The 19,977-nt window shown below is 41.0% G+C and overlaps 2 protein-coding genes across 6 annotated transcripts; one reads left to right on the top strand and one right to left on the bottom strand.

Annotated features, from left to right (window-relative positions):
- Nucleotides 1-409: 409 nt before the first annotated feature.
- On the bottom strand, nt 410-12,214 carry kif15 (kinesin family member 15). 3 transcript variants are annotated; one of them, XM_035609346.2, is made up of 35 exons: nt 12,064-12,214; nt 11,849-11,879; nt 11,297-11,483; nt 10,021-10,097; nt 9,855-9,892; nt 9,658-9,755; nt 9,384-9,563; nt 9,099-9,308; nt 8,877-9,002; nt 8,392-8,514; nt 8,129-8,276; nt 7,924-8,015; nt 7,605-7,814; nt 7,079-7,256; nt 6,839-6,971; nt 6,138-6,279; nt 5,872-6,039; nt 5,663-5,791; nt 5,443-5,548; nt 5,121-5,286; nt 4,880-5,030; nt 4,698-4,783; nt 4,499-4,577; nt 4,310-4,396; nt 4,107-4,211; nt 3,817-3,939; nt 3,388-3,534; nt 3,209-3,304; nt 2,937-3,101; nt 2,561-2,661; nt 2,407-2,473; nt 2,280-2,317; nt 2,031-2,163; nt 1,145-1,276; nt 410-1,051 (listed from the first exon to the last, which is right to left on the bottom strand). In XM_035609346.2, the coding sequence occupies exons 1-35, from the start codon at nt 12,083-12,085 to the stop codon at nt 968-970; spliced, it is 4,158 nt and encodes a 1,385-aa protein (XP_035465239.1). In that variant the 5' UTR covers nt 12,086-12,214; the 3' UTR covers nt 410-967. The 3 variants fall into 3 exon arrangements, with proteins under 3 accessions (XP_035465239.1, XP_035465238.1, XP_035465240.1); XM_035609345.2 differs by having other exon boundaries at nt 6,839-6,974; XM_035609347.2 differs by lacking the exons at nt 11,297-11,483; nt 11,849-11,879; nt 12,064-12,214 and adding an exon at nt 10,188-10,442 and having other exon boundaries at nt 6,839-6,974.
- tacc3 (transforming, acidic coiled-coil containing protein 3) lies at nt 10,619-19,386 on the top strand. Of its 3 annotated transcripts, none has more exons than XM_047327319.1 (17): nt 10,619-10,762; nt 14,406-14,571; nt 14,991-15,118; nt 15,207-15,253; nt 15,339-16,455; nt 16,572-16,614; nt 16,709-16,835; nt 17,079-17,137; nt 17,232-17,362; nt 17,530-17,614; nt 17,725-17,850; nt 18,192-18,259; nt 18,344-18,387; nt 18,488-18,648; nt 18,768-18,874; nt 18,955-19,075; nt 19,176-19,386. In XM_047327319.1, exons 2-17 carry the CDS (start codon nt 14,407-14,409, stop codon nt 19,239-19,241), a joined length of 2,595 nt encoding a protein of 864 aa, XP_047183275.1. In that variant the 5' UTR covers nt 10,619-10,762; nt 14,406; the 3' UTR covers nt 19,242-19,386. The 3 variants fall into 3 exon arrangements, with proteins under 3 accessions (XP_047183275.1, XP_035465248.2, XP_047183274.1); XM_035609355.2 differs by having other exon boundaries at nt 10,713-10,850; XM_047327318.1 differs by lacking the exon at nt 10,619-10,762 and adding an exon at nt 12,803-12,954.
- Nucleotides 19,387-19,977: the final 591 nt, after the last annotated feature.

Raw genomic sequence — 19,977 nt, forward strand, 5'->3', positions numbered from 1 at the left:
GTTCACCAAGCTTTTGAATTACCACTTCAAATATCCAAACACCAGGGTCAATGAAAATCTACATCCACAAGCATTGATTACCTTGCTAATTTTTTGGGGGGTGGAACCAGATTGGTGCTGATCAGCAACTATGATCTTTGATCAATCTTTTGAGGATTTTTCTTGTTCCTTCGCGGTTTTATAATTGTAAAATAAACATTTTAGACTGTCTGACAAATCAAAACACTGAAGAATTCAGTTTCTTGGAAATGCTAACTGTCATTTTTTACCCTAACATTTTGTAGATGAAACAGCTAATCAATTGATCGACATGTAAAATGGCAGATTACCAATAATGAAAATTACTGAAATGCAAATTTTCTGTAGTTTTACTTATTAACTATTCGGGAAAAAATACCACAGAATAAAGTTTACTAGGTAGAAAAATATTTTTAATTACAGTATATAAAAAGTTCATTATGCTAAAAAGACATCGGCTCTACACCTCAGTATGATGGTAAAAATGCATAACTAACAAAATACTGTCAATACAACTCATGGTCAGACAACAACTGCAATCACAGCATCAGAAATAAGCACCAGAAATATTATTAACATGTAAGATGTCCAGTTTTCACATTAAGATGTTATTCAGCATTGTTTTAATTTCCATGTAGTCTGTGAACAACATGAGAGGTGTAGTACATTCAAAAAAGACCATGAAAATATGGAGCTGGAATAATGGTACTGCAATAGCAGATTAGTGACAAGGTAGAATGTGCCTCCAGGCAAAAACTGTAAGAGGTGTAATAACATGAACACTTGTCATTAGCAAAATCATAACTGCACATTTCCTGAATTAAAAAAATATCAAAATCATGAATCACAATGAACCATTAAATGAGTTGACAAAAATCAACAAAGTGAAAAAAAAATTAAAATAAAATAAAAAATGTTTTGACAGGGATAAATGCAAATTTACCTCCATTCAAACACTTGAAAATGAGGGATTTAAATCATCTCCAGCGTTGTCTCGCATTAGGGTAATCTCTGTGCGGAGCTTTTCGTTATCCTTTAAAAGAAAAGAAATGATTGTTGTGATGTGTGCAACAGCATTCACATTCACCAGAGAGAAACACCATTAAATTATAGACATGTTAGTTACCTCTTGGAGTTTGGTATTGTCCTTTTTTAGCTTCACCAGATATTCGATCCTCTGTTTGTGGTTCTTATGACCAACAAGTTTTCCATTCTCCTCTGACAGCTTAGCGATCTGCTTACGGAGAACCTCGTTTTCCTGTAACAAAATATATATATATAGCCATTATTTGTTAGCTTGGCTGTTGTTGGGCATCAAGACCGATCATTTTCAATTTGAATGTCCCACTGCAAAAAATAAAGTGTAAAATGGAGAAGTTGTCAGACTTCATTGTTATTTCTACCTAGTCTTTCAAGGATTTTCTGTCAATATGAAAATTCCACTGATATGAAGTTGTAAAGGTCTTTTGTATATACATCTTCAATTCTCAACTGAAAAAACATTTCCTTTATAGTGCCAAATTAACTTTTGTTTGATTCTCATCTTTATCCTTTATCTCAAATTTATCACGTCCATTTTTTGTTTCTTATTAGAACAATAAGAAACTTAATGAGTACAAAGTAAGCAGTAAACTGTCCCAAAAAATTTAGGTCACCAACACTTAAAATTCATGTACATTTCATAGAATTGTTTTTTAGGAATTAAGAACTTCTCATTGCAGATTTTAGCAAGAAGAAGCTATAGATTTGACTTGATGAAGCATCCCTGGCCTAGCACCAGTCAGAAGCTTTTATAGAATCAGAATTAGGACAATTAGATATAGACTTTATCTACCATGTGCCACCATACTGCCACCTAGAGACTATACCAAATAACACAACTTTATATGAGCTGGTGCCCCTTTCTTAACAGATGCAAATTTGTTGTAATGCTACATGTCTCATACATGACAGCTTAATCACCCCAAACCACTTTTTTTTGGTGAAATAGTGCATCTTACTCCAACTCTCACCTGCAGTAGTTTGTCCTCATCATGAATCCTCTGATTCAGCTCTCTCAGCTCTAAACAGCGGTTCCTCAGCTCTGTGGTCAGCTCCTGAACGCAGGTCTGAGACTGAGCCAACATGGACTCCTGTGCCTGCATTCTGAACCACAACACAAAAAGAAAAGATGTCCATCAACCCTAAAAGAATAAACCAAGGATAAGATAAACATGCTATAAACTAAAAAAAAATTTGAATCTATCTAGACAGGCACTTACCTTTTTTGAGTATTGGTCAGCTTCTGCGTTATGCTGCTCTGTTAATCAATGGCAGAGGGACATATCAAATAAACAATTCATTGCAGAGAAGAAGAAAGATAAAAGGACCATAGAGACATCTACAAACCTTCTCTGCTCTCTCGTCCTGCAGTTCTTTAAGAATAGACTGCTTGATGGCATCATTCAACTCCCCACTAAAAATTGGAAGAGACCATGTTCAATTTCCAACAACAGGTGATCTGATAGATTTAAGGATGAATAAGTGGATTAAAAAACTCAACCCATTATTTCCGTTCTGTGGCAGCTGGCTCTGCTTGGTATAAAACTTGTCAAGCAAGCTCTGGATTTCCAGTCGGACCATCTCTTTCTCAGTGAGTTGCATCTAAGGACGGTTAACAAGGATGAGGTATTATTATTGATGTATTTTACACAACTAAAACTTATGCATTGCCATGGATTGCCATTGCCATGGCAATCCATGGCAATTTAAATTTTTGATGGAAGTAAAATTAACAATGTCAGGTACAACAAAGACTAGAAATACTAGCCTTAAATAGAAAACAAAGACACAAAACCAGAAGTCTGTTATGATCATATTCATCTAACCTTGGACCGCTGTAGGTTAATTTAATATTTGCACAAAAGCGTAAACATTACCTTCAGTCTTTGGATCTCCTCATTCTTGGCAGCCCTCTCAGCATTCAGCTCTGCTAAAAGAATCTCCATGGTCATCATGGAGGTGCGTCGATTCTCCAGTTCCCTCTCCTGGCTCTCTAGCACCTGGGTCAGATCCCTGCTGAAGCTGCCTGGAGTTCGAGGAGTCTTTTGGAAACAAGAGTGGAAAAATATATATCATGTTGCTATAATAAAGACACATGCTCTGTTTGTGAAGGCATATTTAAACATCATAAACCATAAACAGCTTTTACCCGAGGTAATGATTTAGGTGTGACCGTCGGCTCAACGAGGGGTTTGAAACTTCCATTCCTGATTATTTTCTCAACAGCTTCTTGCTGTTGTTGCACCTGGTACAAAGGAGAGTTTCTTTAATTTGTAATTTTCAAGACATCCTGAGTGTTTTCTCTGTTTTGAGATAATTGAAACTCACCTTCTGCTGTAGATTCTCTATTGTGACATCCTTCTGGGCTGTTTGCTCTTGAGATGCTTGGAGGAGGCCGTTCTGCTCGTCCAAGACCTTTGTGAGTCTCTCGACCTCCTCAGTGGCATAAGCCACCTCCTCCTGCAACACCTCAACCTAAGGAAGGAAGGAAGGAAGGAAGGACGGACGGACGGACGGACGGACAGACAGACAGACAGACAGACAGACAGACAGACAGACAGACAGACAGACAGACAGACAGACAGACAGACAGACACACACACACAATGAGCAATGTAGCTTTATTACTTAACATACATTTTTGCTATGCAAAAAAAACTTTAGAGTCATAACATTAATCACATCATCTGCAGTAAATCTTCCAAAAATTCACAACCAATTCATGTGAACAGAGGTGTGTAATAAGATAGAACGTACCTCTATCTTGTTGGACGCCAAACTTCTGTCTAAAGCTTCTTGCAGGTCACAGATTTCTGTCTTCACTTTAGCATTTTGCTCCCTGATATCCTCCCTATCGAGGCAGGCAGCATTGTACTTGGCCTAAAAGGGGATCGCATTATTATTTCAAATAAGCCCTAGCTGATTCAAACATTATGAGTACTGTATGTACGCTATGATTTGGTTTAAATAAGGGATTGTAACCAAGTCACCAAACAGTTATCTATTGAAGACAAATCAAGGGCAAAATAGGAGGAAAAGTAAAGAACCGTGATGTCTTTAATATCGCCAGACAGGTGGGTAATGGTCTGGTCCTTCTGGATTAGCTCCGAGCGGAGGTCTCTGGTTTGATTGATCAGATCTAGGACAACATCCTGGGAAACAAAACAAGACATTCAGGAGAGTGGCAGACACACTGCAGTTATATTTGTGCAAAATAAGAATTGGAGAAGAATTATCCACTCAGTCTTACTTTATCCTGTTCAATCTTTTGCTCCAAACCCTTTATGAGTTCATTGGTAGAGGTTAGATTTTGCTCAAGATCGACAAGCTTTGATGCCTGGAAACAGAAAATGAGACAAGCAAGTTCAGCAACTAAGCTTCATTTACTATTATGACAAACCGGTAACATTTTCAAATGTGCACGGTTCTTCAAACGGACCTGTTGTTGATTATGTGCCGTCAGGTCGGAGACTTGTTTTCTGAGTTGTGTATTTTGCTCCACAGTTTCAGTGAGTTCTCTGAAGGCATACACAAAGGCCATTCATGTTAATTTAATAACGATTGTTAAATGTTCACAACTGTTGTAAGCAAATCATGAAAAGAAAATACTCCTGGCAGACAGACAGTGCACAACTCACTTTGATGTACTTTCTTTGTTTTCTCTCAACTGTGAGATCAGGGTGCTGGTGTGCACTTGCTCATTTTGAAGAGAAACATTCAATTCCTAGAGTAAAAGTAGATAAAAATATAGACATTTAAGACACTACAGTCAACATTTTAGGACAAACTAGTCCATGGTTGAGTTTATGAGTTCACTAACCATGAGCTGTGCTTTCAGTCCGTCAATCTGCTGCTGCCTCTCCTGCAGCTGATGTCCCGACTGATCAGCCTCAAACTTGGCCTCGGCTTGGAGCTGGTCAAATGAATCCTGCAATGTCCGATGCTGCTCCAGAAGCTGCTCCCACTCCAATCTGGAATGAAGACATGGTAGTTGTGAGCACATAAAAACCGTCGGATCAATTACAGCCGCAATACACAGAAGGTACTACACTCTTGCTTACTGGACTTTGTCGAGCTGGAGCTGTGTGCTGATCAGACTGTTGGAGAGCTGACTCGTCTCTCTCTGCTGCTCCCTCTGCTCATCACTTAACTTGTCCTTCACAGCAGCCAGCTCCTTATCGGACGACTGCAGCACCAGGCGCAGATCAGAGATCTCACTCCTCAGCACTGAAAGGAGACGAAGGAAAACGTGGTCACCTTGGCACTAATGTCCCTACCTCCACATGACAAAAACCTCATGTTCAATGAAACAACAACAAAAAAATAAAACATCCAAGCAGGCAAACCAGTGATTACAACATAGGTCAAACATCAGAATCTCACCGCCTGAGGCTTGTTGTTCAGACTGAAGGCTTTGTTGCAGTTCACTGATCATTTCTTGCAGGCTGAGCTGATCTGTGCTCCTGTTAGCTCTCTCAGAAGAGAGTTGCTGCATAGCATGTAAAAATAAAAATTAGCAAATCAAAATGGATTAAGTGTAAGTGGGGAAAAAAATGCTTTTACATAATGTTCAATTTCAGTAAAACATGAAAAGATGGTCTACCTCATCCTTATGGCGAGACTCTTGTGACATCACAGCGATCTGCTCTTCAAGTTTCGCAATTTGCTGCAACAGCTTGCTGTTGTTTAGTTCCTCGTCATTCAGCTGTGACTGGACACGACTGGCTTGCTCCTGATAAATTGTGACAGTGTGAGGTGTCGTTGACCATCTGCATTGCACACACATTTGAGGTATAGTTCACAATAGTTTACCTGCACTTGGCGCAGTTCCTCAGTCAAGGCCATCTCGGCCATGTCTGAAGGCGGCTGCTCATCCCAAATGTCATCTGCATTGTTGTCCGTCCCATTCAGGTGGTCCGGGCTGGAGAGGGGCACAAGTCGGGACCGCAAGTTGTATGCTTTTGTGGGGGTGGTGAGAATCTGGCATAACAAATATTTTAAAAGATTAAAATAATTATGATTTTTGTAAGGCTTCAAATGAAGGACAGTGAATTTAATACATTTCAACAACTCCTCACCTTTATAGTTTCAACATGAATTCTGTTCAGCTCAGAGACCTCCTGTTTCTTGTAAGCGTTCGTGGCCTCCAAAATATTTTCCAAATGCCTGTTGGACTTGTCCAGGTATCTTTTGTCAGACTCCAGCTGAGACATCTGTTTCCTAGAACACAGAGCCCCATCCAAAACCCACATTATGGTCTGCAAAATGTACTTTATGTGCCTGTAAAAGCTTTGGATGAAAAACTGCACCTTTCATTAAGGTAACAAAGCAAACCTTTGAATAATAACTATCATATTCTAGTTGTATAATAAGCTTCTTTCTGAAGCTAGAAATCAGAGCTGCAATAATATTTAAAAATATACAAATGGTTGAGGATTGTGCCACCAAATATAAGAAACAGGGTGATATATTGTTTTGCCAAAGTAAAAAGCTCAAATGTAAATCAGTTTACCTTCTCAAATCAAATTTCCTACATACATTTGGCCTTATTTCACTGTAGAGACGGTAGTTATTAACAAAAAATGAGTCCTTGCAAAATACACCGTGTGCTTTCAGAAGGTGTTAATGTTATTGGATTTCATGATGGTAAAAATTCTTGGCCTGGATTTCTAGCTTTTTGAAAAAGATTGATCCCTAAACATCTGCAAAGCTTTTCTGGATATTTCCCATGTGAATTTGATCTCAAGCGTGGTTTTCTTTTGATAAATGCCCTGCTTACTTGGTGACTTCTCTGTATTCCTCAAAGGCCCGAAGGGCAGCTGTGAGGTCAGACTGTTTCTGAAGCAGCTGAGCCTTCAGCCTCTCCATCGTAGCTGTTGAAACACTTTCTGCAGCCGCAGGGGTTGAGGAGGCTGCTGGCAATATGGAGCAACATGAGATTATTGACAAGTAGCTAGATACAGATTTTTAATTCTAATTTAGTAACCTTTTCTTGCTTTTATATTGATAATTTTCATACTTTCCGCGCCTCTCTCTGACTCCATAGCCGTCTCGAAGGCCTCTTCCAGCTCAGCTGCAACTTGGGCCACACCTTCTTCAGCTCTCACTACCGATTCAAGAGAACGCAGATGCCGGTTCTCCTCTCTGAGGCTGAAGTTCTCAGCCGCATATCGAGTCATCTTCGGATGATGATCAACCTTTCAGGGCAGCAAAGTGTATACAAAAAACGGTGATGGAACAGAACAGTGGATCCAGGAGTTAAGAATGGTTGAGCTTTGTGGCTATTACCAGAAGAAATATACAGTTAACTAATACAGATGTGTAACCTTATTCTGCCTGTTTATAGTAAGTGACTATGGAGAAACGTATAGTGGTTTTAGAGGAAAGCAGTAGTTGCTCAAAGGAATGTTTCATTAAATGGCTGAAAAGGATGTTTTGGCATCTGAACTATAGGTCCTCTTACTACCTTATATTTACACATTATGTACACATAGTCAGTCATAGAGTCGGAGTATGTTATAAGGGCATTACAGAATTTTTTTTACCTGATCTCTCAAGATCTTAATCTCTTCTTTCAGCTGGTCAATCAGAGCCTGAGACTCCTCGTCTGACAACTGGTTCGGTCCTGCCTTCAGTTTCTTCTCCAGCCGACAGATGTGGTCTTCTCGAAACCTCACAATCATTCGGCTGGAATGGATGAACTTGTCTTTTTGTGTCCAGGCCTCCTCGAGCTGAGCTACCTTCTCGAGCAGCATCTGAGTGCAGTCAGACATAACTGTCAGTTCCACTGCGTCGACATTATTTCCTCCCACAGCGTGATCGTGGAATATAAATGACGGTGCAATAAAGCATTTTTCCTCATACCCTCTTCTCCTCATCTCGTTTCCTCCACAGACGAACAGCAGCCATGAACTTTGCTTTATAGAAGAAGTCATGTTGAATTTCAGCAGATGGGCCTGTTGAGAGAAAAGACATTTTACATTTATTAAAAAAACTGACATAAGATGAATCCACTATCAGTTCATAATTTTGAATGTATTGAAATGGTTTAAAGAGGGTGTTTTGTTACCCATGGGAAGTTCAGGTCCTCCTGGTGCACTATCTCTCCCATAGCCCACTGTATGAGAGGCGAGCGCCTGCACAAGCTGCTCCTTGAGTTTCTTCACCTCCGCCTGTAACTGCCTCACATTTCCCTGTGTGTCTTCGTTGATGACGGCCTGGCAAAACAAAAGAATTGTGTCATGAGAATTAGATAATATGGTGCTCTGGGTTTTAAACGACCATAAGTTGGTTTCTGTTTGAATTTATACAGTTTCATTTGATGACAGATACCTTATTCTTGATCAACTTAGCCCTCTGGGCGAACTGCAAGGTCGACAAGGTTTCTCCAAAACACTTTGAACCAGGATGTACATTGGCTATGATGTACGTCTTTGCATTCCCTCCAAGAGAGTCCTGAAAAACAATAATAATAAAATTGTTACAGTGCATACATTTTTTTAAATGCAATACTATGAAGTATTATATTCTACCTAAACAAAATGAAGTGCATTAATGAATATGGAAATTCAATATTAGGATGTCAAGAGCAAGAAATGTATATCTTCTGGTTTCAATTCAAACAATATCACCACTATATTTGTTCACAAGAGCTCATAATTATATTATTTTTTTGTTTGTATCCCTTCAGCAGGCATAAAGGCAATAACAACAACAAAACTAATGTTTTCTAGGTAGGAATTGCAACAATCATTTGCAAGTGTTTCACATACAACCTTCAACTATGAACTATGTATTCTGCATCTACAGACACTCACCCTAAGCAGGAAGGTGAGTTTAGAATCCCTGTAGCAGATGTGGCGGTTCTTCCCATTGGACACGTCCACCAGTGCCATGATCACCTGACCAAGGCACATGAGGGAGCGATTTATACTGCTGGCCTCCTGAAAGAGAGGAAGTGTAGACAACAGCCGTTAGCAACAACAGAAAAGGATAAATGTAGCACTTTCACGTGAGAGAATTTAGGCATGAAGCGTCACCTTGAGTCTGGAGCCTTCTGTGTGAGTGTCTTTCTGCCTCTCAGATCCTGCCAGATCCACCAGGTTCAGCTGAGACATTCGGATGTTCACCACATCATTGATGGACTCTTTGGACTCCAAAGTCATGGTGAACACTGCGTGAGACCTCGAAGACTCGCGGTTCATAGAGGTGGAGGCTACTCGTCGATTACGCCAGCCCATAGACAGCACCTAAGTGGTTTCAAACTCAATTCATTAAGATCTTTAAGCTGGATACAAGGTGCATATGAATCAAGGAATACCTACCTGGTAAGCTCCAGCAGCTGAATTAACAAACTTCTCCACAGCTCCCTCAACAAACACACCCTTCTTGATGTTCTCCCTCAGGAAAAGACTGGCCGAGGCAGTGTCCAGGAGGTCATAAATTTGTTCATTGTATATCTCGATAAATGAACATTTGCAAAGGAAACTCTTGGACTGGGCAGACTTTTGGGAGAGAGAAAAAATAAATAAACACATTGGTTAGAAAATAAACAAGTAGTTTACAACACTTTTGTTGTAATGAAATTTTACAGCTCACCCGTTCCACTTCTCTGTTGATGAGAAAAAATAGGTATTCAAAACTCCGAGGAATAACCCCCCGGAGTTCATCTGTGAAGTTATCCAGCTCAGATGGTCCTGGAGGGAGAGATTAAAGAAAAGAGTCACTTCAATTATTCCACTGCTTTAATGTTGAGGAATATGGAATGCAGTGTAAATAATATATTAAATTCTCACCAAGCATGGTGAATGTTTTCCCTGAGCCCGTTTGTCCACTGCATAATCAACAGAGAAATATGAAAATTAACTGAATGGGTGCAATACATGGAACACAATGCAGAGAGGTTGTGCCATAATATGTATTTCCATTTTATACAACAAAAAAATAACAAAGACCACTTACTAAGCAAATATAGTACCATTGTATCCATTCATGCAAGACTCAACAATATTCTTAGCCACACTGGAGAACACAGAGTCCTGTTGAAGAAGAATGACAGATAACTGGTAAAGGCCATTTCTAAAGATATAGTGGTGTGAATGCTGGCTGCTGAAAGGATGATGCTTAACTGGATTGTTGGCTAGAATTTGGAGTATAAAGTTAGTCTGGGAGCTCATTTAATTTATGAAGAGCAGGAAAAGTGGGAAATGGGTAGTTAATGTGCGATTACTCAAACGATTGCGGAAAATGGTGAATATTTCTGAAAGAAATGAAAAGATTTTATACAAGCCTGAATGTCCTAATTGAGCTGAAAGTTTTGATGTTTGAATGAAGTTACAGGTTGAAAAATGTGGAAGGAGAAGAGGTCCAAAAAAAAGGGCCGAAAGTTTTTAGAGAATAACATATGTTGTGAATGCTCCAATAATAAACAAAAATGAAAAATCTAATCAAAACATTCCATTATGATACAAACGTGTCATCCTCGTTGATGCAATGATCAAAGGCGCGCACACACTCCTGTGATCTGTGATCTCATCGCATGTAACAGGTAGTGAATACTCTCAGAATCCCATTTGAATATTAGTTGCCTGAACAAATTTGAAAATACAAAACCGGACCGAGACCACCAACCGGAGAGAAAAAAAAGCACATTTTTTTTAAGGAGCTCATGACATATGGAGTCAGGGAAGAGCTGCAGCTGATGGTGAGGGAGAAGTTTGCCAATTTTCCAGAGATGGCAGAGGAAACAGATTTTATTTATGAAATAGCTCACAAAAAGGACATTATTCAAGGTTAGTCCGAAAGTTGTTTGGACCGTTGAATGGGCCTTAATAATAAAGTTTATCGTAGAAAGACAGTTATATTTACATAACCTGGCATAATGCTAGCTAAGCTAGACACAAGCACTGGAGCAATGGAGTTATGATAAAGTGATGAAAATGTGTACAATTTGAACATTCCTTCTATTCACTTCAATGGAGCAAAAATCTCAGAAAACGTTGAATATTTCAGAAAGAATGACACTCATGAAAAAGGTTCCATACAAGTCCTAATTGAGCTGAGGGTTTGATTAATGAATGAAGTTTCTAGGTTGCTTCCAGCATTCACACCAATGATCACACACACAAAACAGGAGTCACACAGGCAATATCCCATGCTGACAAGTCAGGTTAGAACGAACCAGTCAAATTTTAAACCGTGTAAGCGGTATGTTGACAAATAACCATGTGCTCCTAACCTGAGATGTGTCCATATCAGCGACATGATCATAGGTGAAGGTTCTCGGCTCGGGTTTCGAGAGCAGACGGATGGTGTTGGGCGAGGTGACGGTGAGACAAAGACTCTGGTCTCCATCTGTGGTCAGCCCGGTGCCCTGGGTCAGAGGTCGCACTCGCACAAAAACTTTGATAGAATCGCTGTCACCACTGTAACACAAGAAAACACTGTTAACACCTTCGAAAGGTGAAATACGGAGGTGGTGGTGGTGAGCATTTCACATCATCAAGGAAGTCGACGTGTCTCTTTCTTTACAGCTAGAAAGAAGGACATGAAAAGACAATCTCCTTTGTCAAAACAGTCAACCTATTAGTCAAACTCATAATGAGCTTAGAGGGAAAACTAACAACACACACTGAGGCTTACTGTGCATAACTGGTGTCGAATATACAGGCGACGTGTGCGAGCAACTGTATCTTCCGTTATCATATTAAATGTTAACGTTAGCAGCGTGACGCGATTTAATCTGTGCGTGTTTAGATGCAACAACGAGCGACTCCTGGAGATACGTTACCTGGCAGCAAGTTGCGATGAATCGCCAGATCCTGTCAACAAAATGATAAAGACTGTAAACGTTTGATCGGGTTCGATGTTTGCACCAGACAAATAATGTGCATCGACTAGTATCGTTAGCGTGAGTTTAGACAGCGCGTTCAATGTGGCAAGATACAACGACAGCGACGTTAGAGACGGTTTGCTAACAGAACGAGTACATGTGTGGTGCGCTACCTCTTCCACTGGAATTCATCATCGCTGCCGAAGAAATGTTCGCCGTTACGAGGTAAACTTGGCTTTCTTCATAGCAGCGCGACCACGAAGATGGACGCTACTGTTTACATCCTTCAAAATTGGCGGGCAGGGCAGCTGCAGTATTCTTCTTCTTTGGTTTTTATGACCAAAGTGAAGGGTGCATATCGCCCCCTACCGGAAGTTAGCAAGAGTAACTTCTATGCGAAGACTTTACATAGACTGTATTTAAAATATTCAAATTATATCTTTATATCTATGCTTTATATCCATCAGACACATCAATGGTCGATCATCATTCCAACACCCTTTATTTAAAAACTATTTATTGTTTACGTTTTGGGTCATAAATCACAATTTGCGCCTACCACTGTCGATTGCTCTCTGGATGTTGTAGGTAGTATGTTGTTGCGATAGAGGAATAATAGTTATTTCAATTGATATATACAGTTTGGTAACATAATGGCTGTGCGTGCGCGTGCGCTGTTGGAGAAATTCAATGCAGTGACCCTATACCCAAATACCGCTGCACGTGCTTCGTTTTATCGCAACTTCCAGAGTTTTTAGTTTTTATGATTACTATCTTGCTGTTGGTAATACCAACTTGGTATATCTCTGAGGTTGGTGTGGTGTGCAGCTGTAGATTGGATCACATCCGCTCTTCGGTGCGATTGGCTGCTCAACCAGGAAGCGCGTTTGCTTTGAATGCTTCCCGTGATTTCATTGGTGCGTTTCAAGACTTTTAAATTCCAAACGGTTTTCACCCAGAGAAGGCGAGAGGGCTTCACGGGTTCACTCTGTTCGCCCAGACGGCAGCTGCATGGTTTGACAGAAGTCGTTACAATTCCTGGGAACTGAATCCGTTTTTTTGAGGTAGGTGGTGAATAATCAGTGATAATGTAAAGAGCGAGTGATGATATCATTTTGATACACAGATAAACTAATGCTTTTGCTTTCCTCCGCTTAAAGTTCACGCGAGTCAACTGGCCAGTGAGGTTAGTTCCTCAATAACAATTAGCTTAGCCAACGTAGCTTTTGTTTTTGTAAACGTTAGTTTTTCAGCTAACGCTCATTATGTTAATATTAGTCTGACTTGTGTCGAAACTGGTGACTACTTTGTCTAACAGTTATTTGGCTAACGCCGATAGTCATATCGGTGTAGGTTTCTGTTAGCTCGTCCATTTCAACAGTCATTCGTTTGGGATGTCGATTAAAGTTTATGACTTGAGTTATCTGTCCTCTGTTTGACAGACGCAGGCGCTGCCACCGACTGGCCGAGCCTCTGGGCGTAACTGAAATCGTTAGTAACGTTGCTCACAAGACATGATGAGACAAAGATGTCGTTCACTAACAACGTGTGCCAACACTTCACTGTGTGGTAGCCAGTTGGTCAGAGCGGAAATGTGTGACCTAGATTCTCAAATTATTAAAAAAAAATAATCATGCGATGAATCATGGTCACCACACACATTGCATTCTGTCAAAACCCAGCATTAGTTGGAGCAAATGAAAACTCCACTCATCCCAGATTTCCTCCACGTTTCTTGTCTGATAAATAGTCATTCACTTACAGCAGCACAGAAAACACAGATCGTGAACTACATCGACGGTGGCAGCAGACATCGTGTTTACTGGAGCCCTGAAATGGAAATTAGTTTTTCTTTATGGAAATATTTACACCCATATTTCACCCATGTGTAAAATAGAATGCGTATAGTCACTTCATTGCCGAAAACTCATTCACTTGTGCACTAAAAAAAAAAAAAGGCTTAAACTTCTACATTACACTATGACAAGAGACTGAAGTCAACATTTTGAAGTGGAAAATTTTACTAAACAGTGATCTCTGGTGGGAAAACTATGTAATGGCAACAGATAGTTTCTACTGCACACATTTGTTTAAGCTGTTTTCTGTCAGTACTGAAATGTTACACTGATGCACATATCTAATGTTGGTTGACGGGTCAGTCTAGTAGCGCAAAGGTGTCAGTGCCTGCCTTTTTATTTATGTTTTAATGGCCTTTCTTTTCCACTTGTACCCTGCAAAACCTGTCCTTTTCCAGATAAGGGGTTTGTTATACCAATAAAAATTGAAGGCACGTGGCAACCAAGATTTACCAACAGAAGTAAATTGGTGGAGTCATATTTGGCTGATTCTGTTGCCGACTCCTTTTTTGTGAGGATCATTTCTACACACATCAGAAAACTCCACCATCAAAAGTGTCTTATCATCCGAGCGCAGCTTTCAGGATGACGAGTGCTGCAGGGTCAGGTCGGGTCCTCCCAGCCCTGAAACTTACAGTTTCTCTCTCTGCTTTTTGCAGGATGAGTTCTGCTGAAGTGAATGATGAGAATCGTGGGGTCTGCCCTGGAGGAAAACACAACAACTCAAATATCGACATATTTGCCCTGGATCAGCCGACTGGGAGGCCCTCCATCCTGCGTCAGTCAGAGAACCTGCCCAGCAAGACCGTGCCAAAGGGGATGAAGGTACGGAATAGGTTGCTTATGACCATTTTAGATGTTGTCTCCGCTCCTCCTATAGATTATTTTCACACACCCGCCCGAGATCAGGCTGAAAAAAAAAAAGAACAATTACCCTCAAACAAACAACAAAGTTGAGTAGAGGGAAATTATAATTTTTCTCACTGTTACTTTTGTTGGACTTGTCAACACAAGACGTGTGAAATGTTTAATTTTGTGACTATATGGAGTTTGACCACATTGTGTTTGTAGCCCATTTTTATTTTTCAACCGGATGATTATTAGACAAAATAAATGAGAACACCTGTTTGTGTGAACAGAAACACAAAAATAAGTTTGTTTTCTAAGACTAATTTCCAGTCTACCAATTTTTGTCTACTGTAATAACGGGACATTAAATGATGTGTATATATATTTGTGTGTAGGTGTGTTTTCAGACACCAAGACGAGACCCTTCGACTAAGAGAATCCTATCTCCAACCAAGTCTGGGAAGATGACCAATGTGGATGAGTGCACAAAAGCAATGGAGTCCTTGAATTTAGATAAAGCAAAGTAAGTTCACATTTCTCCTACTGAAACTTGCATCTATTGACATAACTTTTCAATTTTAAGTAAAGCGAGCCTGTTTGGATTTTTGCAGTGTTTTGCCACAAGAGGTCACTGATCACCTTGAGGAGCCCAAAATTGGTAATTTATCAAAAGTTACAAAATTAATTCATTTGAATGTCTCTGAATCCTGTGATATTCAAATCCCCTTGACCTTTTTCCACAGAAGTGTCCACTTATCCTGATGACGACATGCCAATACAAAGCAAGGGAGACTATGAGCTGGATTTTGACAACCTCGATGCTGTCGATCCGTTTCAAAGTTCCAATAAGATGGTTTTCTCTCCAGAAAAACCCGCTGTTGAAAAGTCACCCACTGGTCAAATTGTGTCTCAACACACGGAGCCAGAGAAAATCTCGGAGGAGCCCACCAAGATGGAATCGGCCTTAGATGAGACGCTTCCGTTCACTCCCTCTGTGGAAAATTCACTGGTTGACGTCTCCGCCAACATCAGCTCCACTGAGAGCAGCGTGGTCACCGTGGCAAAGGTCCCGGCAGTTGAGGAAGAAGATTTGTGTACTGCGACGCCTGACGAAGAACAACTTGCAGAAAATGCCCCAAATGCTGATCAAGACAAAGCATCAGGTAGCTTTCCGGACGATGCCCCACTGCCAGGGAAAGGTACATATAACTTTGATTTTGACAACCACGATGCAATGAATCCTTTCCAAAGCGGTGGCTCTAAAATCCCGAATTCCCCAGTCCCTGGAAAAAAACTGCCAGACACTAATCCACCTGTCGATGAGCCTCAGATAAAAGAAGATAAACCTGCAGATGTTGCTGATGATGTTGCTGAAGTGGCTCAAACGTTGCCTGTTCAGCCTGATGTGAAACCCATGGCTGCAGTCATCCCCATGTCCACGTACACCGCCCCATCTCCAGCTGCTGAATCCCAGCCGGACGTTGCCCCAATCAAGGCAGGCCCAATCAAACTAGAGTTCAATTTTGATGATGAGAGTGAAGTCAAAAGGAAGCCGCCACCCAAGAAATTTGGCAAGAGGCCATCTGGTGCTAAACCTAAAGGGGGAAATTCGGCGTCTGATGTCAAAATACAAACAGAAACTTCAGTGAAACCTGAGGCCGGCGATGTAGCTTCAGCTCCTAAAGGCTCGTACTCGTTTTGCTTAGACAAGTTTGACGACCCAAACTTCAATCCCTTTGGAACAAAAACCAGCATGAATAACTCTCCAGCGTGCAGCAAGAAACCCAGCCCCGTGATAATCGAAACTGCCATTCCGGAGCAAACGGAGATGCCTGAGATGGAAGCCGTATCACCAGCATGGTATGTCAAGAGTTGTTTTTTTTATTCAAGTGTGCCAAGTATTTATTTGCAGTGGAAACTTCACGTAGCAACAGTGCTTTAGTTCAATCTAAGTTGGCCTGTTTTTCCCTCTGCAGTCCTGGAGAGAGTGTCCCAGCTGCTGAACCCAGCCCCCTTGTGGTGAGAGATAGACGCAGTTAGTCCGATTCTTATACAAGTTTCCATTTAACGCTTTGATTGTTTCACAACATATGTTGTTGTTGTGTAATTACAGACTTCAGCCCCCGATAATGACGAGGGAACTGCGCAGAGTCTTCCAGAACTTTCCCAACTGTGTCAACCGGAGAAGAAGTCGGAGCCTGCAATGTTAGACTTCACAGACTTTGTCCCTGGAACAATGTGTAAGTAAACTTAGGCTACGACTTTATTATGTCTAGATCTTTGTTTTCCTTTACCTGGAGTTTAACAATTTGTCTTAAAAGAAAAGGAAAGAAAACAGGGTTCAGCCCACTACCCTTTAGTTTGGTGTGTGAGTCCATGGAAGCTGAAGAAATGTGTGTTCTGTCTGGAGGAAATTGATTCTCTGTGAAGCCTCATTAAACCGAGAACTAATTTTGATGTTGACCTATGATCTTTTTCTCCAGTCATGGCCAATGATTTTGATGGACAGATGGACTACCTTGAACAGTTTGGCTCCACCAGTGTGAGTCCTTTACATCATGTTTGTTAAATAATTGAATAATTTGATTGTAAACCCCTTAAAGATGTTTAAAAAAAATTTAAATATCTGTCAACAGTTCAAGGAATCTGCACTGAGGAAACAATCCCTGTACCTTAAATTCGACCCACTCCTGCGAGAGAGTCCAAAGAAGTGTGCGGCCGCAGACCCTCAGACCCAAGTCCCTCGTCCCGGGGCCTTTGTTTCACGGTAGGACGTCCTTCTGCTTTCACTTACTCTGATTGCTGCTGCTGTCACTAGATGTTAGAGCTGAATTTGTTCTGCTTTGGCCAAACTGTAAAACAAAACAAAATAAAAATGAAATGTAACCACTTGGACCCCTTCACATGTGTCTCTCCCCTCTCTCACCAATTCAGACTTGAAGCTCCACAGATGGCAGATAAAGAGGGAACAAATGGACCACAAAACTGTGATTTCAGACTGTTTGATGCTGCAGCACCAGTACGTCAATCTCAAACCACCAACATTTAATCAATCTGTCACTGTTTTCTGCACAGATTTTCTGGGCTTCATCTGCTAACCTGATTTGTTTACACTGACTTTCGTTCTAGACTCCAATCCTTGAGAGTCTCGTCCCTGCTTTCCCACAGCCGGCAAACACAGAGGACGCCATCATTGAAGTGCTGAAGTACAGTCAGAAAGACATGGACGCAGCCATCGCCAAAGTACAGGCAGAAGTAAGTCCTGCTCAGTGTTTTATGATCTGAACCCAGGGGAGCTCCTCCATTTGAGTCACTTTGTTTGGGTGAATGACAATTATTTTCCCCAACAATCCCTGGAACAGTTTACAGTAATCTGATTCAGCTACAGCAAGCACAGCACAGTGTATCTCAAATTGTTGTTTAATAGTCAAAATGATTGCTTTCACACATACTTAGTCCAGACATTTTCCTGGTCTTTTCCAGCTGTGAGAATGCAAATGTTGCTCTGGATAATTTCCTGCCAGCCCCCTTGTGAAATGTCAGGGTTAGTCCATGTGAGTAATGAGTGAAAATACATTTTCTTTTATCTAAAATAGGCAAAGGAAAAAGACCAGCAATGGAGTGTAAAGTATAAAAAGCTTCTTGATGATGGTCAAGAAATGAGGTGAGGAGTGCTTTAATTTTGTTTCTGTTTTTATCACTTAATGATATGTGTATTTTTCAAGACGTATGACTCTTTTCTTTTCAGGAAAATAATTGCAGAATTTGAGCTCATGATTGCTAAAATGATGGGTAAGTTACCAAATTGTATACATGTTTAACTCTCTACTCTATTTAAATTTGTGGAGGTAAGTGTATTAAAAAATGCCTCTTCAATTTCTCTGATGTTCAGCTGATCAGGAGAAGGAGAGGGAGGCGGCCCAGGCGAAGCTCAAAGAGGCTCTGCTGGAGAAGGAGCAGGCGTCCGGTGACCTGAACGCGATGGAGCGATCGTTCTCTGAGCTTTTTAAACGATATGAGAAGTGCAAGGGCGTCATTGAGGGTTACAAAAAGGTTAGCAAGCAAGAGAACTTTCCCTGTTATAAACTGCATATGCTTAAATAATTTTACAAAAGCTGTTTGATGAGTGATGGTTTGATTTGTAAATTGCTTCCTGTGCCCCTTTTCCCCAGAACGAAGAGACTCTGAAAGCCTGTGCGCAGGACTACCTGGCAAGGATCAAAAAGGAGGAGCAGCGCTACCAGACCCTTAAAGCCCACGCTGAGGAGAAGATCGGCCAGTAAGAAACGTGAATCTACTGCGTTGAAGGGTGAAAATTCCATTTGCAATGTCTGACTGTTATATCATGTTCGTCCTCAGTGCCAATGAAGAAATTGCAGAGGTTCGGTCCAAGTACAAGGCAGAGGTGTCGGGTCTGCAAGCGCAGCTGCGCAGGGAGCAGCTGAAGGTGCAGTCGTTGGAGAAGAGCATGGAACAGAAGGTGAGTGAAAATGTTTATTAGATGCTGTGTATTTGCAGAAGTGTCAGTGATAGAATTTTAAATTTTCTTTTTTTTGAATTTCAAATATTTATTTTTGCAGGAGAAGGAGCTTGAAGAGCTGACCAAGCTTTTGGATGAACTCATCCTCAAAGTCCAGAAGGGCTGAGCTCATTTGTAAATACTGTTAATGTTTTAAATACTTCCTGTTTTTTCTTTGTTGGTATCCGCTAGAGCCTTCTTGTTGAGTCGTTTTGTCTTGTCAATGTTCTTAGAATACTGTAAAAATGATGATAATAAAGATGATGATTTCATTTCTGCATTTAATTAGTTTGAAAGCGCTAGGGGGCGGTGTTGTATCATTTTGAATCTTGTAGATTTTAAACGGTTAGTGGAGACTATGGGACTGACATGGCTAAAGCCTAAAAAAAACCCCAAAAGGTTTAGTTCTGTGTAGGCTTCCCAGTTTAAACACACAATACACTGACCTCTCTGTCTGGGGCCGAAGCTCATCTCCATCCAGTGATGATCTCAACAAAACAAGAGCTCACCTGACACAATGCTCCCCTTCTTTCCTGAGCAATCGCAGGGTCCCGTCACATCACTCCCACAGCGGGACAATACACTCCTAAATGGTGAAAGGAAATCCAACCTAGATTGGAGCTGAATGAGATGGTGGTGCGGACTGGGGTGGGGAGGCGAGGAGGGGTTGATTCACTTAAAAGAAGGGGGGGTTGCGGGGTGTGATGCTGGTCTTTCGGTGTAGTCTTGCAGGGGCCATCACTCATCTAAAAGTGGACTGTGAGGCTGCTCTTGTGTCTATTCAGTCATTCATCCCGGTATCTTCTGTCCCTCTGCGGGCTGCCCTCTGCATCACCCTCGGCAGACACTTCGCCTGGCTCAAA

Source organism: Scophthalmus maximus, chromosome 15 (genome assembly GCF_022379125.1).
Source record: "Scophthalmus maximus strain ysfricsl-2021 chromosome 15, ASM2237912v1, whole genome shotgun sequence".
Lineage (NCBI taxonomy): Eukaryota > Metazoa > Chordata > Actinopteri > Pleuronectiformes > Scophthalmidae > Scophthalmus > Scophthalmus maximus.